The sequence below is a fragment of the Anabas testudineus genome, chromosome 4 (genome assembly GCF_900324465.2).
Source record: "Anabas testudineus chromosome 4, fAnaTes1.2, whole genome shotgun sequence".
NCBI classification, from domain to species: Eukaryota; Metazoa; Chordata; class Actinopteri; order Anabantiformes; family Anabantidae; genus Anabas; species Anabas testudineus.
In genome coordinates, this window is record NC_046613.1 from 11,695,564 (window position 1) to 11,722,503 (window position 26,940).

General features: G+C 39.9%; 1 protein-coding gene across 2 annotated transcripts in view; it reads right to left on the reverse strand.

The window, feature by feature from the left end:
* Positions 1 to 386: 386 nt before the first annotated feature.
* The window catches only part of tle5 (TLE family member 5, transcriptional modulator), a 40,114-nt gene continuing 13,560 nt past the window's right edge, over positions 387 to 26,940 (reverse strand). Inside the window, exons 2-7 of one of the 2 annotated variants that reach the window (XM_026345878.1) lie at positions 22,703 to 22,791; positions 17,952 to 18,015; positions 12,199 to 12,243; positions 6,752 to 6,814; positions 5,953 to 6,027; positions 387 to 4,121 (exon numbers count right to left, since the gene is read on the reverse strand). In XM_026345878.1, the coding sequence (XP_026201663.1) occupies positions 3,894 to 4,121; positions 5,953 to 6,027; positions 6,752 to 6,814; positions 12,199 to 12,243; positions 17,952 to 18,015; positions 22,703 to 22,791 (564 nt within the window). In that variant the 3' untranslated portion in view covers positions 387 to 3,893. The remainder of the gene's footprint in view (positions 4,122 to 5,952; positions 6,028 to 6,751; positions 6,815 to 12,198; positions 12,244 to 17,951; positions 18,016 to 22,702; positions 22,792 to 26,940) is intronic. The other variant, XM_026345879.1, reaches the window with a different exon arrangement.

The following is a 26,940-nucleotide window of genomic DNA, read 5'->3' on the forward strand; positions in this document are numbered from 1 at the left end:
TGATCTTCAAGAAAAGTTGAGGAAGGAGCAATTTATAAGAAAGAAGAGAGAAAAAACAGCCTAAGGCAAAACATAAGCTGTTTAATATCAATAGGACTGTGTTTGGAAAAGGTAGAGAATGAAGCATGATGAAGCGTGAATCACTAAATGCCCCCCCACTCTGCCAAAGCTACAATTTCAGAAGCTGGACTGTTCTCAAACACAGCAACATACAAAACGTTTACTGTGATGGATCACGTTTTAAATCTGTACGAGCTGATTTTCACACCTTGATGAGATGTAATAATGTCATAAAGGATATGAAACAAAGTCTTATTTTGAAAAGGTCACAGTTAACGTTGAGCCAGAAGTGCTTTACAGTGAGAGACATTCAAAACGAGTCCAAGGAGAGAAAAAAAAAACCTTTTAATGATTTGATTGACTTTATTTGTAAGGCACCAGAAGTCTTTCCTTACTGCAGAACATTTCATATTACTTATAGTAAATGTTTATTGTACTTTTTATAGTTTTTTTTTCCTTGTTTGTTTAAATGAAGCTATGATTTCAGACACAAAACATTTTTGCCAAAGTACACACTTTCAGGTTTTACATTATACACAAAATAAGTGTTTAAAAAAAGACCTTTACAAAGCTCAAAACGCTTACAATGCTTCACGCTATGGGGGCAAAAAGTGGGGAGGGCAGGATGTGGAATGGGAGTAAAGGTTTCGGGGGTGGGGGTGGAAAGAGGTCAAAGGGCAAAAGGTCAACGTACTGCAGTTTCCCCCCTGGTGTCACATTAGTTTTGTAACAACAGCACAAGAATCATCCAGGACAGACAAGAGAAGATGCAGCCATATACACATAAAGCTTTCTATGTATAACTGTATACAAAGCCGAGCACCTCCAACTACTTTAACAAATACATAGAATTTCATTTGTAAGTTTATAATGTCAGCTTTGTAATTCTCGTTCTAGTTCATATCGATTAATATTTAAAATCAAGGAAGAGAAAAAAAAACAACAAAACAAATAAACAAGCAAGTGCATTGTTCACAGAAAATTTGGACCAAACATTAGAAGAAGAAGAAAAAAAAAGAAGTCTCCACTAGACAGAAATTGATCTCAGTTCCCCTGCAGACATGCACTGATGTGTGTATGTGTGTCTCACTTTGTCTACACGCTCTTCATATCACTACGACAAGTACAGTATGTAGCTAGATACATACAGTATGTGGCTAGATGAGAGGACGATGCTTAATTCACAAGCAGAGTAGCAGGTTAGCTTTAGTTGTAGTAAGAAAAGCAACGCGTTTCATCTCTGTGGTTTACTCGGCAGCGATCGAGCCTGTACACCTGTTTATACACACCTTGTTTATGTATTATTATACATACACAGCAATGGGCATCCCACCAAATGTCATCAACTGTATCACCATCATCTGAACTTTAAGACACGTGAGGGGATTTCATCTGAAATTGCTTAATATGTACTTTTTTCTTTTGTTTCTTTCATTTCCACTGCTAAATGTTTTAAACTTGCACATCAATCAGCCATTCAGTAAGCAAATGTCTTAACGCAACGCAAGCTGTGCTTTATCGTTACATCGTTTTGTGAGGTGTGGAAAGGACTCTTTATTTCGGAGATAAACTCTTCCTATTGATTTGCTTATATAGTGTATCCATTAAATCAGAGACGACGTCTGTGTGGGGGTTGGTATAAAACAACTCCATGCACAGGCCGTGTTCAAATGAATGCTCAGGCAAACACAGGCTGCACCTGTCGCCTCCATCAAATACCCTTTATGGATGGACAGTGTCGAGGTCAGAAGTTCAAACACCACTCAGACCACAACACCCTAAAATGTTTTCTCAATTCACAGAGAGAAGCCATTCAGCTGAGCCCCGTTAAAGCCCCTACAGACACGTTATGCACCTATGATGTTGTGTACATGTCGTGTGTAGGTGTTCAGTGTCCAGCATGTAAATAGTGTTAACATGCATTATACATAATTCAGAGAGGAAGTTCTTTAGAAAGGTCTGACAAATCTGTCTCGGCCAAACGAACACAGCGGGTGCGTGCAGTGCTGTAAGTTGTAAATCTAGAGACATTGTGAACTCAGCTAAACTCTGGCTGAGTTGATGTCACATTATCCGCAGCCAAGTTTCACTGAGGTCTAATCACACAGAGTAACTAAAAACACCCGTGTGTGTGCAGGGGGAGCCGTTTTTAGTCAGATCAGAGCAGCTGTGGAGGATGCTTGTGCTTCGTCTGTGTGATTCTACACTGAGATTTCCCTGTCAGTGGTGTATCAGGTGTTAAACTGTATAATGAAGTGTTACTCTGACGCATGGCTGACCTGTATGTGCACAGAGAGTCAAAATAAACAGTATTTAAATTTGACGTTTCTGTTTAATGATGGCACGAAGACATTTCATAAAAATAGACCAAAGACTATTCCTCAAGAACTGGATCAAGTCAGAGACTGGGCCTGACTGCATGCAGAGATTAATGTCGCCAGGCTAGTGTCTGTATATTAGGTTTGTACACACACAGTGGATAAATAAGACATTCCCCTTGTGACACAGCCTGTACTCTGTCACTATCCTGTCCTTGTTTTGCTCAGGCCTGAAACCAGTGTGGAGGATTCTTCAAAGACACACGCTGCCCTCTACTGTCAAACACACAACATACACGCTCTGTCCCCCCCCTGTCTCCCTGCTCTAGAACTAGTGAGCACTGAAAATGAAAGAGGTGGTGGGAGGGAGCAGGCATCAAGTTACACCTCTTCTTTTTGCTGCACATTGTTCTTCCTCAGCTTTGTTTAACTACCGATGAAAATGTCTTTCAATTAAGGTGCTAGGTGGATTTATAAACTAAGGGTCATGCAAGGATCCTAAGTCGGGGGGTCAGTCGGCTTCTTGTTGAGGTGGGGTTGTTATCTCGTCTGACAGCTTTCCCTTTCTTTATATAAATTTAGGATTATACACAGAATCTCTAGTTTGTCGACTTGATATATCTTCTGCTCTTAAAGCAGCAGTTTTTTGGTTAGGATGCGACTGTAGCTTTACACAGTAATACAAGTGAGACATTTCTCTCTTTAGCCTGGGCATTAGGGCAATAATTAAACATCTTTTTGATCAATGGCAATCCACCATTTAAACTCACAGCCAACTTTTAACTTAGAAGCATGCAATCTGAAATACTAAAAAACAACAGTGATCTCTGTGAGACCTTTACTGTAGGAATATGAAGTTTGTAGGAATCCTGTGATGTCAGTGCAACAGCTTGCCAAAGGACCCCTGTATTTAACATTTAACCTGTTTTAACACCTACAGTACAGTGTATTCAGAGCAGTAAAGCCTAACGAGGACCCACTTAGAACAGAGGCAAGAGGTTGGGGGAGGAGTGGGAGGAAGTGAGGCATGGATTAAAAAAAAAACAAAACAAAAAACAAAAAAACAGAAACTAAACAGGAATGAGAACTGAGAGACAGAGCAACAGGAAGGCAGGAAAGAACAGAAATAGAAAGCAGTCGTGTTAAAAAAAACAAACACAGAAAAACAAAGCTTAATCGTATAGAAAAAAGAGACGAAGAGAGTGTTTGAAGAAAAGACACCGGATACACCAGAGAGACGCTCTGATGATGATGTGAAGAAGAGAAGATAAAGAAACAATCCTTGCATGGTAAATATAAAGACATGAGGACCGGTCTGACGTAAGGGGCAGATGCCAACGCTCTCCTCAATGTGTTGGTTTGGGGATCTGTAGCTGGAGCTGTGGCGATGGGATTGATGCCCATGTTAGCTAGGGTCAGAGAGAGGGAGACCAGGGGAGAGGCTGTAGGCCAAGGGGGGCTTGAATTAGGGGATTCAGGTCTCTGGGTAAAAACAGAGCTGAATGGGGACACCATCTAATCAGACTTGTCTCCGTCCTCCTCGCGATGGCTGTCGACTCCGTCGCGTGACGCCTTCTCCTCCTTGGCCAGCTGGGCTTGGGAAGCCAGCAGGGAGGAGAGGGAGAAGAGACCGGAGGAGGTGGTGACGGCGGGCAGGGTTGGCTGGCTCAGACCCAGCGGCAGGGGGGTCATAGGCAGGGCCAGGCCTTGGAGCTGAGACAGCTGGTGAGCCTGGAGCTGCTGCTGCATGAAAGACAACCAGACACAACTTAGACACAGCAGGACATATACAACCCACAAATCACAGCAAAACACAGGCACTGTCGCATAAACAAAATCTGCAATGCTAAGACCTCATATACATCACAGGATGTATGTATTATTCAATATATAGCCCCCGAGGCGCAGCACCAATAGCTCAAGCACAAGAGGACAGATAGAATGCACATATCATAGCTAAAATACACGCTTGGTAGGAAATGGACAATCTGCAGCACACATAACTTATTCATAATAGATGCAATTTCAATACATAACCCCAAGGAAAGAACTCAAACAAAGAGAAGAAGGCAAAACAAATGCAGAATAGAGAGAGGCATGTACTGTAAAATAAAAATGAAACATGTTCCTGATACAGAAGAGGACATGCAAAAGCTAAACAAAACAAAAAACAGACACATGAAAGTATACATAAAAAAATCTACCATGGGAAACATGCATTTGATTTTATTAAAAAGACAAATTGTTACTGCCAGGCCTCTGCACTTTAATCACTCCCCACTGCGCTCACACTCAACATGATGACACATAAGTGGGTTGATGTTTATGACAGCCATGATTGACTTCTCATAAACAGCATCTAACCGCCCACGGTTGTTCAGGCTGCGCCTACAGAGTCAATACATCTCCTTTACATTCAAAGCAAGAGCTGCAACACTCTATATCCTGTATTTATACATGAGGGGATATTTATGGGGATATTAGCAGATGTCAAAAGAAGTCTGTAATGAATGAAGGTTAATAGTAATCATACAAACGATAAAAGTGACTGATTCCCAGTATTTGATAAAAAGGTCTAATCCTAAATACACAGCCATGCAGAGCAGTATCCTCTATTTCTAAAGACAAGGCTGGACGAGTGACTAGGTTATCACAGGAAAAATGATGGGGCCTAGCTTATACTAAACCTTAAAACCTAAACCTAAAATAATGGAGTAACTCACTAGCTGGAAGCTAATTAGCACAACAGTGATATAGATAATCACTTCAGGGATTAATAAAGTTAATCTTATTTTAAGTATGTTTAGCTAAATAAATAATAAAAAATATACCTAGTCAAAAGGTTTACTGATTGTGGCTGGTCAGCATACTGAATTAGTATTTTAGCTATTTTAGCAAGTTATTTTACTATTTTTAGCAATCAATAAATGAACTTTCATACAGTAATCAGTGTGTTGACACTCAAATGATAACAGCATTTATACTGATTTATTGGGATGCGATGATATAAAGTATCACTTCAAAGAAATCCTTTGAAAGGGCATTTTAAACAACAAAGTCACTGGCAGTTAGAAATGAGCTTCCATATCACAGGTTGCACTGAACTGGATTCATTAGTTCACTGAGTCATTTAATTTTATGATAGGATTATTTTTCAGAAGGCTTGGCTCAAATATTTGTTTTTTAACTTACTGCTGAAAAAAGCAATTATTGTATTTTTTTCTTTTTAAAGAACAGAAACTATGCTAGTTCTGAAAGCAGGAGTGTATTTACTATTTGTAAGAAAATCTTTATATTGACCTGAATAAGCAAAAGCTTTGTAACACATTTGAATAAATAGAAATAATAGATCATATATAATAGTATCAAAGTATCAAATTTGCCACTACTACTTACCTTATCAATACTTCACTAAGGTCTACATTAACAATTAGAGCTAAAGAAGCATGGTCAATAACAAGCTAATACACAAAAGGTCATTACAGGAAACAACAGCACTGGCAATAATGATCAATAATTGTCTTTCGAACTGTCACCAGACCCAGAGGTCTGGCTTGAGGCTGGAACATCGTACCCTTATGATGGTGTTCATCTCTGGAGGGGTGACCTGCTTGGCCCTCTCTATGGCTGCCAGGACCTGCTGCTGGTGCTGAAGATGGTGGCGAGGGAGGGGTTGAAGATGAGAGGAGGAAAGTGAGGAAACAATAAAAGCAAGACAGAAACAAGGGGAGGAAAGTTTGGGGGGAGAGAGGTGGAGAGGTTAAATCAATATCAATAGTCCCACACACACACACACACACACACACACACACACACACACACACACACACACACAAACACACACACAAACACACACACAAAAGCCTTGACACTGGTGAATGGATGGTCGGCTGGTGTGCTGTAATGGGTGGAGGTCAACCCCCTGGTGGGCAGATAAGAGCATGGCTTATCTGAATCACACAACCATTGATTACGCTGACACACACAAACACACACATGTGTAAAGAAAAAAAGGGGAGCGGGATGTCAAAGGCAGAGGAGGGAGAGGGGAGGAGGAAAAGGGAGGGGGAAGGGAAGGCTGGAAGGAAGGGACTGATTGAATATGGCAGAAAATCAAGGTGGGGGAGGGAGGAACAAAATGAAAGCGGGGTGGAAAGGAACACAGAAGGCGAGTGATGATGAATGACGGGAGGAGAGAAGTGGAGAGGAAAGAAGAGGGGGGAGGGATGCTGAGCGAGAGGTCAGGGAGGCAGAGAGGTAATGAGGCGGAGATGAGGGTGATCTCATTCCAGGATGTAAGGAATAGGGCTGAGGGTCAGGGGGTTAGTGACGTCTTGGTGTCAGTGTGTGTCCGAGTGTACGTGCATGCTTACCTCCTGAGACAGGTAGGGCAGGACTTGTGCGCAGATCCCATTCAATCTCTTCACTATCTCCGCCTGCAGGAGGAGAGTAACATTATTATTCAACATGTTTTCCTACTGTCTTCAATCCTATTTTATTTTTATTTGTATAGAACCAAAATCAAAACAGAAGTCATCTCAAGGCACTTTACAGTGTTTAAGGTTAACGACCATACAAAATATTATTGTATACAGAATTATCCAGCGGCAAGAAAAAGTATGTGAATAAAAATATAACGTGATTTGATCTACATCTAAGTAAGGAATATTAACAAATATAATGTGCTTTAAGTAATAACACACGTTCCAAAGCAGCTCTATTGGGCTGAGGTTTGGCTCTGACTTAGTCTCTGTTGTGTGTTTTGAGTTATTGTCCGGTAGCTTCACCCAACTTCTACAGAGTTTCAGCTGACATACAGACATTCTCACTTTATGCTGAAGAATTTTTGATGCACTTGGGAATTCCCCCCCTCCCCAGTCACTGCAAGCTGGCGAGGCCCTGATGCAGCAAAGCAGTGTATAGTTTTAATATAGTTTCATCAGTGTAACCCAGTTACAGTCTGCTTTTTCAGTGTCTTAACTGGGTTCTACACACACACACACACAATAAAAAATAAACATCTTCTATGACTATCGTACTCTATTGTGTGGTTTTTACTAAATAAGTCTAAAGTAGCAGAGAAGTCAGATTACACCAGGGAAATAGGTCATATTACTCATCTGCTGCATGTATACACAGGTTTACAGTACCCAGGTTAGTAACTTTCACACTGTCAGGGCTCACTGGTACACTTTACACGAGTTTCTTTTAATGTCACTAGCAACGCCTTTGTTTTCTCTATTATGAAAAGTCTAAATGCAAAAAGATCTATTGATTACGAACACATCTACACGTTTTGGTGATGTTATTCTCTCCCAGAACAGCTCAACTAAGCCTCAACCTGATTTGACATTACAAATGAAAACACATTAATAGTGTTTAAACTGTTTATCAGGCCTTGAATACGCCGTAGCTTTTATTTTACTGGGATCAATTCATTGTTGGGCTGTAAAATTTGTTGATGATAAGAAAGATATAAAAAAATATCACCAACAGAATGTAAATTGTCATTCAGCAATTCAAACCACAATCTCATTGGTATGGGCAACATCTGCTATGACCTTCCTAAACTGGGGCACACATATCTTACATCTCTCACACACACACACACGCACACACACACATATACAGCCTTATCACAGTCCCTATATTCACCTCCTTAATTAGGTTGCTTGTGCTGTTTCTCTAAACTCTTCATACACAATCACACATATACAATCAATCACAAACACACGTACACATACAAAGTAACAAACACATACAAACACACACACATACACACACATTTGTATGTGCACGCTCACACAGTTTTTCCTCTTTCTTGTCATACACACTGCCTATCTCCCTCACATGCAGGTCTATTATCACATTTGGTTGGTAATCATTCAATCCGTCTGAGATATGCAAAGCGGCAGTAATTGTGTTAGAGCCTAATTCGTGGCGCAATGAGGAGAGAGGGGCTCTCCGAACAGTCATTAGGCATGCAGAGCACAGCTCCCCATCAAGCGCTTCACTCCTATCCGCTCATGATTACACATACACACTCCCTGACATCTCCAAAATGTCTCTCTAAAATGTCTCTGCGGGACTTGTTTCACGCTAACTATGGATCTTCGTCTTTTTCAGTGCCCTTTATGCTGTCTCTTTTTACCAGCCTGCTTCTGTCTCTTCTTTTATCTTTGCTCTCATCATCTTCCTCTCCGTCTCTCTCACTCAGCCTCTTTTTTTTTTATCTGAATGCTTCTTTCCATCTTTTGTCCTCTTTTTCTTTTACTCAGCTTCTTTTTAGCTTTTCTCAAGTGTTACTGGAGCACACATTCACTGACAAGAGCATTATATGTGTGCAAATAAAACATACACAATATAAACCTGGGCTGGGAGACTGGACAAATACATCAAGAATCTGCAACAGAATGAACTCACTGCTGTTGTCCATCTTTGCTGCTTTTTGCCAATTTAAATAGTCTTTATCTTTTGCCATTTAAAAATAAACATAGGCTCAAAAGGGAGAGCAAACACAAAGACAAAAATGTGTTCAAGTTGATTTAGAATGTGCTTCAAGGAAGCATGGACGGCAGCCTAAACAAACCTAACATTTCACAGACTTCCTCAGGGTGTCCTGGTTTTGTCCCTGAATGAACCTCACTATTTGAGTTCTAGCGCTTCATGCCAGAAATACAGCAGCACTTGATAATTGTTCATAATCTCTTAAATATCTCAAAATGATTCAAAAACTAAAAGTGGACCTCATTCGCACATTTAAAAGCAACATTTGAATTTGAGTTATTACACATACATTGTAAACACTCACAAAACCTTATATCAAGTGGTGGAAAATGGAGCATTTACTCAAGTCCTGTTCCTAAAAAACATTTTTAAAATGTAATAATTTCGACTTGTACTTATTATTTTCAAAGATAAATACTGTACTTTAACATCAATAACAAAGGCTTATCAACTATAATTATATGTTACTTTTAAAACGATGATATTCAATACAAAACATTTGATGAGCTTATTCAATATGATGTTTCATTTTCTCTATGTTAATAATAAGCTCCAACTCAACATGATACAACCTTGAAATGCTGTACTTCACTTTTAAAAAACATTTGCTGATTAATTTGTTGATTAATTGTCTGCAATTAGTCAGTAAATAGTGAAAAATTCTCATCAAACAAATTCAGTTTTGTAATCACATAAGACACAGAACAGCAGCAAATCCTCACAATTAAAAAACTGGGAAAAGAACTAAAATGACTTGAATGAATTATCAATTATTAGAATAGTGATAATAGTGGTATTAGCCAATCAACACTATTTCTGCTCAACCACTTTTATTTAAGCATATACATTGTAGGTACTCCTTTAACTACTGATGAGAATAAAAAAAAATTCACAAATCTTCCACAATTCAAACCATAGGCACACATCCCTCAGCGCAGATGAACAGGAGACACCATGACTGATTTTACTGTACTGCATGTATAATGAGAGCTTATACACAATAAATGCGCCTCCGTTATACAATATAAAGACAAAAAACAGATGCACTGTCAGGTGTGATACACATGTACGGGAGGGAGAGACAATAGACAGGCAAAAAAAGGACCTGGCAACAATACGGCTCCACTGAACATGTTACCAGTTCAAACCACAGCTCAACCTTGCTTCTCCTCACCAAGACAAAACAGCAAGAGAGAGAGAGAAGAGACACAGTAAAGAGGCATTTTTTTGAATTGAGTAGGACAGAGTGATCAAGAGGGAGCAATTGAATGTGTTAGAGTGCGAGAGAGAAAGAAAGAGAGGGAAATAGAGACAGAGGTGGAAAGAGGAGGAGGATGGGGGCTCTACACAATAGGCCTAGACATGAATGCTCCTCGACACTCGTTTCCACACATCCCCTTCAATTTCAACTCTCTAATGGAACTAGCGGCTCTCCACACCCACTCATGCTGTGCACAAAGGAACTGCACACGCACACGCGCGCACGCACACACACACACACACACACACACACACACACACACACACACACACCAATGCTCATGCAGACAAACTCAAACCACTCATACAGACACAAACATTTTTCAAAAATTGCAGACAGACAATAGGAAAGCACATGAGCATGTTAAAAATGTCTTGCACACACACACACGTCCACACTAATGAAACAACAGAGACAACCACACTTGCGGTTGTCTGAATTTCATCCTCCATCAGATAAAGGAAGACGGTGTGAGGAATCACATGCACAAAACTGAGTCTGTGTGTGTGTCTTTGTAAGTTTGCCCCACGTGCAACACAGTGCCCGTCTTGTGCTTCCTACCTCAGAGTGTGTGTGGGTGCTTATATGTGATGGCTGTTAAATCATGGAGGCTGCTACTTCAGAGGGTGTGTATGCATCTCGATTTGTCAGAGCACACTTGGTTCTTCCAATATGGCTGTCAGCATGCGCCGTCAATCATAAGACTCAGCGTGTGTTGGTGTGTGCGGATGGGGCTCCGCCAGACGAGGTCACTGTTAAGGGCCGGCCCTTCGGAGGCCCATCGCTCTCTCCCTCCTACAGGCTAGGCATAAATTACTCCCCCAGCTTCGGCCACACAAACTGATGTATGTACACGTGCTACTGCCTGGGTGAAAGCTTCCCTCTCATTTCTGTTTTAAAATGTTTACTGGTTCCAACTGCAGTGGCTTCAGTGGAATTAAAGTAATTAAAGGATTGAGGCGGCTGCTCCTATAATTTTTCTCTCCTATGAATGATTACACTACCTGCAGAAATCTGCACCATAAAATTTAGCAGCCGTTTTCCAACCAACAACATCCACATTGTATAATGGGACTAATATTTCAAAACTTATACCATTGTTGGAATACTGTGGATATGCTGAACAAAAATGGATTTAGAAGCAGTAGCAGACAAAAAAATAAAAAAGAACGAAATAAAATAAACACAAGCCCTCGGCACCTGCATTTTGCACACACAGCCTCAAGTGACATCATTCAAATGTCTCTGAACACTCCCTAAGTGATGGGAGATTATCTCTGCAATTCACACCTGCCAATCAGTGAGTTGCAGGTGTACAGTGAGGAAATGATGTTGGGAACGCACAGCTGCGTCTGCACCAACACAAGTGTGAGGAGCTATTTTGGACATTAAAGGCTCTGGGAGTAAAAGACTTGGCTGCTGGAGCACGTGGCCATGGTTTTGGCAATAAAATTCTCCCAGTTGAATTATCAGTATAAACAACAAACAACAGCAGGGATGACTGATGAACACACTTTGTCCAGTCACCAAGTTTAAAACTGTGTAGTCCTCACTATTCAACAGTCAATTGATCAACTAAACTTTAGATTTTAGGTGCCGCAGATGAACTAAGCACATATTTGACATATCGACTTCAACGACTGAATTTGTTCAGAATTTTCCAGAACACACATCTTTTATGCCTCGTGTTTGTTGTTGTTTATGGCTTTATGGTAGCACATGAATGTGAATATTGTCTTGTCAAATTGTGCTTTACATAACTTTAACTTACCACAATGTAGAGCTAATGTAGCTGTGTTGTATTTTTGACTCTGTTTACTTTGCTACAATACAGATGGAAATTATTTTGCTTCTTTTTCAAACCACTGATTTGCTTATAGAGGACTTTAGTTACATTTCTTATTAAATCACTAAACTGCTGTAAATACAAGCCACACTTGACTGCATTCTCCTGAGTTATAATATTTTTTGCACAAGCAATTTAAATTTGTGGATATGTAACAGTTTTGTGCTACGTCACGTTTTATGATTCTAAAATAAATGTTGACTCACCTGTTTGTGCATCTCGATATTCAGCCCATAAGACATCTCATAGTACTGGAAAGAAGAGAGGAGAAAAGGCTTTAGTAAATCCTCCTCAACACAATGTCCATGCTAACAACTCTTTACAATGTTTGCAGTGAGTGACAAACCATATGTTACATAGTTCACTGAATCTGGATTATTCTATAATGGCAAATGAAACAGATTTTTTAGCAGCTGACAATCTCTGTTCTTAAGATGTAATTGACATTTTACTTTAATTGATAGAAAAAAAAAAAACAAGAAACAAGGACAGAGAGAGTTATGACATGCCAATAAGGTACAAAACATTTCATGCTGGCCAGCTAGCAGCCTTAAACAAAATTAAAAGATAATGCATGATAGTTACAGAAATACATAAATAAACACAATATAACAACAACAATAGAAATACAGTGATGATACTTTACAGGCCTCCACTCTGGATGTCTAATGGAGAGCAATGCTGGAACTACTACTGTAATTATACTGTATGTGGCACGACTTTTCTATAATGAAGCTAAAAGTATCCCAGGCTGAAAATATACAAAATGATGCTTGAGAGCAAAGTCGATGAACCAAATATGACAAATCTTTGACATCTTAATGATTCCCGAAATCCCAAATTTTCATTCTACGAGTGTATGCCCACTCACAAATGTGCCTGCGTGCACTCACAGAGAGAAGAGAAGACACACTGCTAGGAACAGGAAAACGAACTGAGAGATAAAAGGAGAGACAGCAGAGACAGAGCCTCTGTTGTGTGAGTGTTCAGTGTTAATGAGAGGGCCACCCTCTAGGCGTCAACCCTGTTAATCACCCACTCTGTCTGCAGGGGGACTGGCTCCGTCACTGGAAAACAAACAACACACACATCTCTCACGCATACATGTGTGCGCCCGTACACACACACACACAACATTCTGTCACTTTCTTGCACAATGTTAAACACACACTCCCTTGTTGTTTTCTGTTCAATATCATACTGACACTACAGTGTATGTGAATGCCTGTGTGCACACACACACACACACACTGAACACACACCCATAAGCACACATGCACGCACTCTTTCTCTGTAGCTGCTCAGACCTACGGAAGCTCCCTAATGTAATTACAGCACTGGGGAAATGGAGGTGCAGCCGCTGGCTGGGGGAGTGGGGCAACCCGATATGCTATTAGAGAGGGAGTAGGGGGGTGGTGTTGTGGGGATACAAGGCCAGGCATGCCACTGATGGAGTGGAAGTGCAATTGAAAGTGGGCGCGTGTACGTGCATGGTGTGTACATGTCATGTCGTTCTATGGCTGTGGGAATGAATTTTAGTTTGAAACCACTGCATTGAGGACATTTTGCTTGGTCCTCACAACTACAATGGGCAGTTTTAGGATTTTAGGGTTAGAATTAATTTTAGATTTATGTTTGAGCCATATACATAGTTATATTATTGAAAATTTGTAAAATTTGAGCTAAACCTGATGAAAATCCATTTCAAAAGCACTGATGTTTATGATAGATCAACGTATCACAACTCCAATTAAGGCCGTCTCTTACAGTGTCCATGTTATGCTTAATTTAGGGTTTATTTTTTATTCTAGGGCTCTATTGATGCAAAATTATATGGTTGTCAAGTAAAAATGCAAATACATGTTTTAATCCCTCTTTATGCAACAAGCCTTGAGACTGGAGCAACTCGTGTGAGCCGTCCCCCGATCTTACTCTATTCTTATTCGGGGGGGGCAAACTAACCCCAAAACACCAAATCACCACTATCTCTCACTGACTGTACAATCTGTCTCAATCAACTGTAAAGACAAATGACAAATATCGTCCACATGAAAACACAAACTAAACAACATTTTTCTGTCAAGCTTGCAAAAAAACAGGCAGTCAGCTAACTGTGCTACTGTTAAGAACAAATTGATAAAACACAAAAGTAGCCCAACTAATTTAATATGACATTGTGGTATGTCTCTCCTTCACAAAAACAAGTTGTAATATAGTATACTACAGCAACAACCCGGCTGGGTCATCAGTCATTCCTGAAAACCTTAACATGACTCCTTAAAAAACAGTTTTTAGTGAATAAAATTTCTTATAATGAATTCAAATGCAGTACAAGTAAAAGCCCTAAAATAAAATACACTGCAGGACCAATGCTGTTCTTTCATTTAAGTGAGATGCTTTGCCGCACTCATAGGTGACTTCACATGTGTTGTCTTGGTAACCATGCTGCAGATGGCTGTGTTTTAAAAGGCTAACTATAACGTTTGACTCATTATGTTAATAAAATGTCAGAAAATCACTTATCAAAAAAAGTTTCAGTTGAATGTTCTGCTACATCACGTTCTCATTTTCAATAATTAAAGCTACAGCTTTAAGCTAACACTAGTATGAGAATCAATGCACCCTGCTGCGCCTTAGCCTCCACCTCTGTGGACTGCTACACTCCGACATGCTCCGTATAGCACTTCGGGTTGTCGTCATTATGAAATTACAAAAAATAAGAATGCTCCAAAATGTACTTATCAAGCAGAAATCACTGTAATTGTCTGACTGGTTAGAAGGACGAGCCTGACTCAGACTTTTAAAAGTGAACATTTCTGCATTGTTGCCAATGCTGTTGAAGGAGTATGAGTCATAAAAGGCTTTCACAGCACCTCTTCACATTACGATTTGCGGTTTTAGAGAATATTTCAAAAAAAAAAAAAAAAGTAGGCGAGCATGTGTACGCGGGCGAATGTGTGTGTGTGTGTGGACAGAGACATCAAGAGAGTGATAGGGAAAGAGAGGAAATGAAGGGGGTTGAACGTAAAGAAAGAGGAATGAGTTCTGTTTTAATATCTGACAGCGCCATTGTTGAGGTGTGTTCAGGCACACACAAAACGTGGTTGAGGGTAAGGGGCAATTGTCATGGTTATTCATCCCCCTGCAGACTGAGAGGACAACACTGTATTTATTTAGTCATTAAAAGTTAATCTCAAATAAAGTGACTGCTGAGATTTATTCTGGTTATGATTAAGTTTTTCAGCATGGAGAATTTTCTCCACAACTGGTGACAAATTGTTAGTGACAAGAAGCTTTGTTCTAAACCTTTGAAAAGAAAATAATAATAATTAAGGTTGCTTAAAAGCAGAAAGACATACTAAAGCTAAAAGTTAACAGCTAACAAAGACAAAAAAAAAAAAAAAAAAAAAAAAAACAGCTGCAAACAAGTTAATACAAAAACAACCAATGAAAACACTCACATTTTATGTTCTGTACTTTGTGATGATAATATCAGCCTGTAGGCTACCAAACATCCTGCTGGACAATTAACCGATCATCAAAGCTTTTACACAAATTTGGTAATTGAGGAAGTTAAGGAGTTTTGCAAACCATGTAAACTCTTTATTGAACTTTTACCTTAATCTAAATTGTTTACAGTGATTAAACAACAAATAACAGACACATTTGTGTCAGAACATATTACAGCTTTTTTCCCCAATAGAAAATTTGTGCCATCATCATTATATGCTAGCATAACATCAGGTGCTCTTGTGACATAGTATGCATATTGGCGTGTGTGTACAGATGTTATCAAGCTATCGTGATTGCAGCGTGTGTGTGTGTGTGTGTGTGTATTAGGGTGTATTTACTCATGATGAACACACACACAGAAAAAGTGTTTCAGAGTGTGTTTGTGTGTGTGTCTGCTGACTGGCTGATGGTGTTGTGAGTAGTGCGGTGGCACAGATAAGATGAGATTAAAGCCAGTCAGAGGATCAATTAGAGGCAAAACATCAGACGGCTACACAGCCACGGCCAGCAACAATGAGATTAGCCCTGAGGTGGAGCAGAGAGCGGGTGAGCACATCTGTGTGCGTGGGTTAACGTGCGTGTATGTGTGGACAGAGACAGAGAGCGATAGGAAAAGAGAGGAAATGAAGGGGACTGGAAGGTAAAGGGAGGAAAAACAATTCTGTTTTAATATCTGTGGCTATGGTTGAGGTTTGGTTCAGGCACAAACACAACTGGGTTAAGAATAAGTGAACGATTGTCATGGTTAAAAAAAGACAATGTTCGGGAGATGAAAAGCTATCTTGTAGGGCAAAGTCGTGGGGCGTCATCCTGCTGATGCATCACCTGCATAGTCATAAGACCTGTTGTCTTTGAGGCACTTCATCTCATCACGTCTCCACGTTTGTTAGCGATAAATAAGAAAATCAACAAACTTCCCAAAACACTTAAAACATCAGATTGATAGCGTTTGGTCATATTTCAGTTCGGTACGCTTTCTCACCAGGAGGACCGCACCAGGGTTCGCTAGATGATGATGATCGAGACCACCTCTTTTAGAGGCCTCAGTGCACTCGAGTGCATGTACCGTGTTCACACCAGACAAAATGAACAGCACCAAGAGAGAAAATGAACTTGAGTTCAGTTTAAACAAACTGGTGTAAAAGCACTCCTAGATTTTGTTTGAGGACTTTCTCCACTGCTGGAGTCCAAATAATATGAACAGCACAGCAGAGCATTTTGACACCAGTGGATAGATGTGGATTGATTTGTGTTTCTACCAAAGAACAAAGACATTTCAAGTTGTGGTCAATGAAGTACACTTTTACTCAATTCACAGGCAGGGGATTACAGCACGCTTTCAAATCATAATCAACTTGTCTCAGATATGAAAGCTGCATACTCCCATACACTCTTCTCTGCTTTTTCTGTACAGTCAGACAGTCACAAAGCCAGCAGTGATTCATATTGTAATTCAGTGAAATAAAAAGTGAGTGGTTTGGCAAAGTAAGCTGAAGAAAGACAAATTTGCCTGTTGTCTATTGATTGAATCGAGTGCTGCGCAATCAACTGAATCATAATCACAATGTTAGCCTATGTGATTATTTAACAACAAAAGGGTGCAAAATAATTACATATTTATAATCATACATGTATATATGATATAAACCTATTCTCTTTATTCTCCTCATTATTTATTCACCTAATGGAGAGATGACCAGTCAGTCTCCACTGGCAGTGGAGCGTGTGGTCATATGACTTCCCAGTATGAAATATGGTCAATTTAGCTCCTGTGTCACAAGATTTAGCAGTTTTCCAGACCCCTAAGCAACTGTTGTTTTAAAAGTGACTAATCCCGCACCTTTCTATCCAGACATGAACTAATTTCCGTGAAGTAAGTTTCCTGTGTCCTTCACTGTCTGTGTTCAGTGAGTGTGTGGGAACACCGCAGCACTTCAATCGACCAATCAGCTGTCTTTGTTGTTGTTAAACCTAAAAAACACTCAAATTTAACTTAACTATTTAAATGTAATTTTATTTTACCAAAAAACACAAAGGCTTTAGTATCAAGATCTACTTCCAATGTCTATTAAATTGAGAATTCATTGTGAATTTGATTCTAATCATATGGTGAGATTCAAACCCTTATAGACAACCTTTTTGCACATCATGAAACATAAAACATACATGACAACTGCTGGTACGTATTGCCCAGCCTGACTTGTTTTTAGCACTGTAAGATTTCTGCAAATATCTTGGTGAGTATAGTTTTTGTCAACACATAAAACAGATGGTCAAAGATATGAATATAAAATCTTGAGTTGTAATAACCCAGAACTTTTAAGATGAGCAGCAAGACATAAAAAAACAAGAGTGTAAAGAAAGAAACGGAGGGTGAAAACAAGAACAGAGAAAATAATTTATTTACATATAACACCAACATATGTATACGCACAGCACCACTCACCATGATATAATGGCGCTGCATCTCTGACTTCTCGCTGGCCAACTTGTCACACTCGAGCTTCAAGCTGAGGAGAGAGGAGCACAGAGTCCGACTTTGTTAGTCATTGTGACAATCTTCCTTCTAAAGAGCTGACATCAGGTGATTTCTCCCCCCTTTATCATCATTGCCTCCACTTTCGCTAATGGCACCGTCATCACTTTTATCATCACTTCAACCCTCATCACTGCCTACACCTTCATCATCATCAGCACTCTCTACATTGTCATCTTCTCGGTTCCCATTACCATCTTTATCATCATCATCACCACCTCCATTGTCATCATCGTTACCACCATCAATATCCCGACCTTTACTGGTCTGTGGCGGCGTTTTCACTGAGCTCGACAAGGTGTCGACTGACAGAGGAGGTTAAACTCATTCTGAACTCCAGTGATGTGTTCAGACAAAATTTCTCTTTTTTTTAACAGACTCTGTGAAGTAAAGTCTAAATATAGCATTTCCTGTGACCCAGTCCCTGCGAAAGCCATTAGCTGTAATCATGTCAGCGCTGATGTCACACGAGGCGACAGGACAAAGGAGGACGTGTCAACAAGTCAGCATGATTGCTAAATGAAAAAGACAGAGGTTAAAAAAAAAAGAAGAAAAATCCCTTTGACGCATTTGATTGAAGCAGCCAGTTACACGGTGCCAGGCTCCAAAGGCGTCATCTGATGTGAAGACTGGATAAGACTCAGATCAAATAAAGATATGCTCAGGCACATGGTGGATAGGTTCAGATTTAGGATAAGTCTGAAACCTGTTTGATGGTTTGCATATATTTGTGCTGGGATGTTCTTCTCAACTGTCTGCAGGAAAGACAGCTCGATTACAGTGAGAGTTGGCTGGATCTTCATCGCTGTTCGTCTTAACTGGCAGAACGAACGCAGCGTTGCACATGCCAAATGATATGAGCTTACTCAAACCTACGTTATGTTGCGTCTCCTATAATTACCACAGCGACTGTAGTGTTGGATGGAGTTAACTCTTTAGTTAACTAATTAAAATTATTTCAGTGTTAGGGCTGTGGTTGTGTTGATTTTTTATGTATCTGTCAGTCATTTGTGGGATTTATGAACATAGGATGGAAAATTTGCTATAGACCTACAGAGTCAATACCACATACTACGTGCTTGTAGTAGCTGGATTCAAATTAGCGCTGGTGGCAGCGTGCTGGGTTATCTAATGAAGAAATGACATTTAGATTTAGTCTGTGTTTAAAAACTGTTTCCAACTTTAATTTTTTTTATCAATCAAAATATAATTATTTTTATATTATTTGTTAACATTTTTCTTATTTTTCAACAACTTTTTATCTAATAAATTATGTGAGATTTAGTCGAAGTTATCGCTGATTTTATTTTCAGAGCAAAGAGAAATCAGTCGTGCGATGACCTAAAATCTGTGTTTGTTATCAGACAGAAACGCCCCCACGGGTCTAACCTCAGATGTCACTGTGCTTCCACATACACTTAACATTTAATACAGTCAATACACAGAACCTCTTCCGAGGTGTAATATCTAGTAGTTAATCAGTTAATATCAGCAACATGATGTGTTGTAAATTTTTTGCATTACGTAACTGCCACTCATGAAGCAACTCATTCATTGTGATATATTACCTTCACCCAGGAGTCCCAGGAGTTGTTTTCATTCCATCTAAAATTGAATGCAGCCAAGCGATGCCCCCATGCAATTATCCTTTATTGAAATTAACTTTAATTGTGGTACACTACAGGGGGAAAAAAAAGTTTTAACAATCTCAAATAATGCTTTAATTATTCAGCTGAGCAGTTATACATAACTTTTTTCAGTGGAACAGTGATGATGTAATTGTTTTCAAGTTATAATTGCAGTGGTTTTTCTGCACTGCTCTTTCCAGACATGACTTGGTAACAAAGAAATGTAACTAGTTTTACATATTATAATTTATTGATCAAGTGTACTCAGTCCTTGCTCAAAAGACACTGGAACACAGTTCTTCTTGGATGAATAACAGATGAATAACTGCTAAAACTGAATTAGTTTGATGGAGACGTACAGGTGCCAGGTGAATGCTGCAGTGTGGAAGGGACCTTAAGGTTAAACACAGGTGATGATGGGTCCTGCTGTATGTAAAACGCAGCTAATCAACTTCATGGTCGCTCATGCCACAGATCCCCAACATAATCTACAGAGGGAGAATGGGTCATGTTTTTATGGAGGGGTGAGGGGCGATTGTATTGTATGAGCAGCCTCCACTTATCCAAAACACTCCCTTTCCCTTCTACATAGCCCTTCCTGCTGTGTGGTGGGTTGTCATGACGACGGGCCTCCCTGCTGCCAGCCTACCTGGGATTGGCTTTGTGCCTCCTCTGATTGGTGCTCAGGAGCCCTCGGGCCTGCACTGCTGCTCTCAAACGACACTTTGATGGAGTTTTATTGCCGATGCTTTCGTCTCTAAATCGCTCCTACTGTCATCTTTATTTTGATTTATGTATTCCCTGATCTATTTATGCATATGAACGAGGGGAGGGGGGAAGAGGTTGGGGGAGAGGAGGGGGTGGAATAAGGAAGACAGCAACAGCTACAATGCTTGCTACTATACCCAGGGGAATGCCTGTGGTACGTTTGCCTTTTAAAGGCTTCAGCACCAGACAAGCACAGCACAGCAGCAGCAGAGCACTACAAAGCTTCGTCTGTGGCTTCCAGTCCCCCCCCCCCCCCCACCTCACCCAGCCCCCCTTCTGAGTCAATAGGCACTGTATGCATGTTCTGTACACTCAGACAAAAAAGGTATTCTTTCAAATGTGCCCTGGTTCTCTAAAGAGGGTTAAACGGTGCTGCTCACCGCTGTGGGAAAGACAAAAACGAAAGGCGAATAAAAAGACACGAAGGGTGTTGTTGCTTCAATTCTCCATAACAAGTGCGATTAGACTGAAGCAGGGATTTTACACAAAATATGCCAGGCTTTCATCTGTTTCTGCCTGTCTATGTAACCAGCAGAGGCAAGCCTCTGGAAGGTTCTGGGAGAACAGGTACAGAAGAACAAACCAACCTCCTCAGGAAGGAAAGCAGGCTTCAAAGACTCAGCTCTCACAAAGAGAAGATCTCTTGCTGAGATGGAGACCCTGTGGCGTCCCCCCGCCCCTCTTTATAAACGTTATCAAACAGATCAGTTATGGTTGGACCAGGCACTTTGGTAGTGTCTCAGACTTCTGGCACTGTAGCAATATTTAAGCAGTAAAGAGAGATCAATAGCACAGGGTAAACGAGATTGATTTAGGTATGAGTCAACAGAGGATGTTTCCTCAGCATGCAGCGTGGAGGCAGAATGAAGGAGTAGTGGAACAAAAGCAGACATTTTCATGTTATCGCAGTCGACTACTGAAGTGTTCCTCACATTCATGCAGAATTTTCATAAAGCTTTTTTAAAGTCTAATTCCTTAGATTTGGGGGAAAATAATGCAACTTGGGACACATAAATGTGAAACACAGACTCAGTTTTGAGGCTGTTATTTTAGGTATTTAGTTGTGATGGGTTGTAAAGCAACTGTTTATTTTATTTAGATTTTTTTGTGAAATTATTTTAAGTCAAGATAAATATTTTTTCCATCATCAATTTATTATTGAAAACTTTTATTTAGTTCTATTCTTACTCTATACTTATTTTGAATGGTATGCTTGCCTGTAGATAAATACCACATTCCTGCTAAAGTTACAGCAGTTTGTCTTTGTCTAGTTTGTGATCCATCAAAGGCTCAATCTTGTGGGTCACCTAAACTTTGTGAGAGAATTGCCAATTTGTTCAAACTGAATATTTCTCAATGCAAGCTTGCAGAGAATTTAGTTTTATCGTTATCTACATTCAGAGACAAACAATCGTTAAATACATGTGACCTTCAAACCCTCAGGCAGCCCTGTACAAGAAATTATCATCCTACCATGATGAATATAGCCACATTTGCTCTGCAGTACTTTGGAAAACAGTTTAAAAACTGTCACTTGACACAGTCCTCCACTGCATTTAGAAATGCAAACTTAAACTCTATTACACAAAGACATATATCAATTCTGTGCTGCCAAGTTCTCTGGTCCCAAACTCATGTCAGATGGAAGACAATCAAACAATGGCAACCACGGACTGCTCAGCAACCCTTGAATCCATCATCAATGGGCAAATATTGCATTTCTAGAACTGCAACAATTAAAATCCAATGCCTAAAAGAGTGAAAAGTGTAATTAAAAGGCAAGGTGATAAACATGTATCTGTCCTAACTTTATGTGAGTGAGATTCAGACATCAAAATTTGATTTAATTTGACAAATTTAAATTTGCCTATATTTACAAAATACAATTAAGCTACTCAGTGAAAACACTGAACAATAAATACCAAAGTACACAGTTATTTCCAGGGGGAATAATAATTAGAATAATTTTAGATACCAGTGGGCTGGTATGGCTATGGTCTGTTCATGAGTTTAAATGGGAAAGTCTTGAAAGAGTCCTTATGTTCACAATCATGTTCAGGAAATGATATGACAGGTTCTTGTAGCCATATTGAAGCTCATTTCAGCAATTTAACACTGTACCCACTATTGTAAAAAAGGTGATCAATAAAGAAAAAAATTAAGTAACACACAAGACACACGAGACAATCTGCTTTTTAAAAGGACTTATCTGCACTTATCCATATTAACGTCTATATGTGTGCATGTAAGTGTTTCTATTCGCACCTGTGATATTGTGCTTGGAGGAACTGGAACTCATCCTTGATTCTGTCACAGGAGTCAGAGGTTGTAAATTTCAGCTGCTGCGATGAAGCCTGCCAAAAAAGAAAAACACAAGAGAATTAAAAGTAAGAACCACAAAGAATGGTGGAAGACAGAGAAAGGGAGCAGAGTGAAAGAAATAATTAAAAACATGAACATAAAATCAAGCAGTTTTCAATTTGACGCAGTCCAACGAGTGCATCATTGCTTAGAAATTCTTTGGCAAGTATGTTTCCACTCACAAGGAGCCAAATTCATAAAATCCTGTGTAGATTCAAAACTAAAACCATGCACTCACAAAGCAGAAACATGCATCCCCATTGTTCCTGCCAGAATTTTAAACCCTTGCACTGTTCTGTTATATATCTCAACCACTGTGAAATTGTGTGCGTGCACACAAGTCTAACCCACACATAGCTGCAATTAGCCATAAATGGAAGTCTATACTCCCCTATTTAACCTTCTATAGACATAACCCAGACTCTTTCTGTCCTTGGACTGGCACCAGCAGCATCTCACAATGCCGAAGCAACCTTAAGGAGTTATTACCCACAATCACAGCATATGTTGTGGGTTGTAACACCCAACTGGTTGATGATACATGAGACAGCCAAACGTATACTCCAACGTGCATTATTATTTCAAGATTCCTTGCTGTTTTCCCAACATTCAGATTGGGTGGCAAATTCTAAACATACTTATTCAATCTAGAATACATCATGCTTGTATAAATACAGACAGTAACTCAAGTTTATAAATATTATTATAGGGAACATTTGGTTGACTTTGATTTGGTTTGGCTCCAAATAAAATGTCTCTTAAATTATCCGTTTGACATCATTGGTCTCTCTGCCACATTGCAACATCACACAGGGGGCGCTTCTAAGCTTGGTGTAACGTCACTGACTTGTAAGTTGCTTTGGATAAAAAAGTCTGCCAAAAAAATAAATGCAAATGTTTTGAAATGCAAGTTTCTGAAGCAGAAGTATGCAATATAAGCATTACAGCAAAATCGAGAACACGACATCTCCATTGTGCACTATATTAATCTTGTGCATTTACCAAATGCATCACAACTCAGCTGACAGCAATGTCTGTGTTTGATGGTCTTTATGGCGCTCATTTAATTTGTAATACATTACTTGAATGTTAATGACCTAAGTCCTATCAGTTCTCCTTTAGCCTGACAGTAGTCAAAGGTTCAGGCCACTGGAGGACCCAGGACACATCCACTGTGGTCCTGTATGGCTGAGCTCTAGCTTAGTCATGGTTATTGAAAATACAGTGGCCCATACCATACTGAAATGTTTACTGAATGGAATTTCACACTAGATAAAACTATCTATCTAGTGCTACCCATGTCACGTGAAAAGATTTTGTCCGTTGCTCATATAGCCAGCCACACCATCGTTCTTTCACCTAGCCTGAATGATGCTATTAGCCAACATTGTAATTCTGTCCACACTGCATTCCCCAGGCAGCAGTGGATGACCTGGTTGTGTGTTAAAGCACAGCAAGCATCAAACCCAAATAGGGACAAAATCTCATTATTTCTCAGCAGGCTGCATAATGGGTCAGGTGGGAAAAGAACGACATTTTCCCACTATGATTGAGCAGGCATAAAAAAAACATCAGAAATCTGATTGCAGCACTTACGGGAAGCGAGCCCACTGCTGTTAGGAATGACCTGTTGCTTTCTACCCCCGCTCCCCGCGGCATGTCGCTCAGCTTCATTTTTAACTACAAATAGGCTCCTTCTCATTCACAGAAACATGGCCAGAGAATATGCTTAGCAACAGGATTGCTTCAGGTTGTAGGAACAGACCTGCTTGCTTCAAAGGCTGAATTATTTTTTGCTTTTGTGGTTCAGTAGGCAGTGCTCGGATCTAACGCAGTTAAACGGTCGGGTTGATTTCATATAAGAGCCTTCCAGGGTATAAACATTTTGGTTTCAACAGTAAATTAAATATTCTTGTACAACACTATAAACAGCTGCATTTGACATATTTAGAAAAATTAGGTTTGGAAGATGACGAGGGACAGTTATGAGGTAATTACAAAAAACATCGCCATGCCCAGTGATGAGCCCAGTGACCTCAGCCATTACACTTTCAAATGTCATGTGAAGTGCTGACATTATCATGCTGCCACCACACACACACACAAAACCCCAATCTACACAGACCAAGTCACTGCTCTGAGACAGAGACTTGAACTGTAAAGCAGAATAACCTTTTCCATTATCTCTCCAGCCAGTGTGGCATGGACCAAACTCAGCAAACAACGGCTCAGCTATATGGGTCTGTGCCATACAAAGGCTGTGTCAACACAAGGCACTTAGCAACAAGCAACCATGCAGTTCATGCTGCAGTAACTTCTCCCTGCACTGGTATGGTCTCTGAACATTTGGTGTGTGTTTGTGTGTTTTTCTGTATGTGTCTGCCTACAGGTTGCCTCCTGTGCTGGAGGGTAAAATTGTTTTCCTAGATCCAATTTCCTCCCTGTGTAGTGCAGTATGCAAAAATACCAAAGTTCCTCTTAGTCAGCAGCCCGAGGTCGGGCATCCCATTCAACAGGGAATACAGAGGGAGGCACAGACAAGACAAAGACGTCAGATAAGCACCTCTAAAGTCCTAGAATCATTAAATACCCAGAGGCCAGGAAAGGCATATTAGGATTTCCCATAACATTTAATGAGTAACTTCCCCATATGGTGTACATATGTGAAGTCAGTTTGTTATTTTTGAAGATACTTAGATGATCTGAAAATATTATTTGACAATACAAAGTGTCATAACGTTCATAAAATGACTTTTTGAGTTTAATAAAGATGATATAACAGTTAGGGATGGGCTATTTAAGCTAAAATGCTGCTCAATGTTTGAAGGGAACTACTCAAAAACAATTGGAAAACAGAGGTTCTTTGTTGCTTTGTATTTTGCAGTAGTGCTACCACCCCTCGAAACATTTCCTTTGCAGATATAACAAGTAGCCATCTAACTTGTCGGCATAGCAAACATGAAATAACATTTACATATTGATTCTTTTGCTCTCTCATGTCTACTGGCATGTATGTGCTGCTGATGCATGATGTAGCATTTGTCACAAACACAGAATCAAAGTGAATAGATTGGCCCCATGTCTCTGCCCATCTAGATCAGCCTCATTATACAATACATGATCAACCACTTGAGGCAATATCGGGGACAGTATCTGATATTACATCGTATCTTCTTTTGTGTGTAGTTATCACTGTAGCTGGTGTTGTTCTTATCCATCTTCAGGTTGGTGACAGAAGCTTTTAATTGTCCCTCCACCCCTTTGCTTAGCAGAGCAGCAAAGTATTCAGAATTTGGACTCTCTCTCAAAGCTGGACCAATATTCGTGTCTTTGCCTTTTGCCTTAAAGACCTTTTTCTGTTTTCTGTCCTTTTGACCTTTTCCTCTTTGTTGTTTGGCTGTGTGTAGGCTGTTGGAAGCAGTGAAACTGCTGCTTTCTTGACCATACTTCGCTCATGGCTGTGCCAGTATTGTGACTTTAGCATGGTAGATGGATAGCAGAGAAGGCAATCAGTTGGTCCTTGCGGTACCAAGGACTGCATAAAAACACCACATTTTTAGCACACACACTAGATGGACAACTAGAGAGGAGAGTTATGCTGAATATGAAAAAAATAAAATCATGGACTATGCTGATAAAATAGTAGCTTTAGCAGTGATTGAGTGTATTGATTTTACATATTTATATCATATAAGTATATATATACATATGCGAACATCTCAAAAATAACATATGTTGGCTTACTTGCAGCACAAAGAAACATGACGTCTGCTTTCCCGGCACTACCCTGATTTTATTGTCACTCACAACGGGACTAAATGAGCCTCTTCCAGCTCCATGTAATATACATGTAATATACACAGCTAACAATGTTTATTATCTCTCTCTCTGTCAGTGACCAAAACGAGGTGCTCTATGGGGGACTGAGAGCCCACAACAGATGGATGCCCATAATGCTAATGAAATACTGCCGTAATATTGTGACATACAACAGCTGCTGCGACAAAAAAGAGGTGCCTACTCACTGCGTGACTGAAAATGTGTTTGTGCAAGAAAGCAGCTCAGCTAATGTGTGTGCTTGTGCTTTTGTTTGTGTTACAGAGAAACGGCATTGACAGTGTGAATGTAACACAGAAAGATAT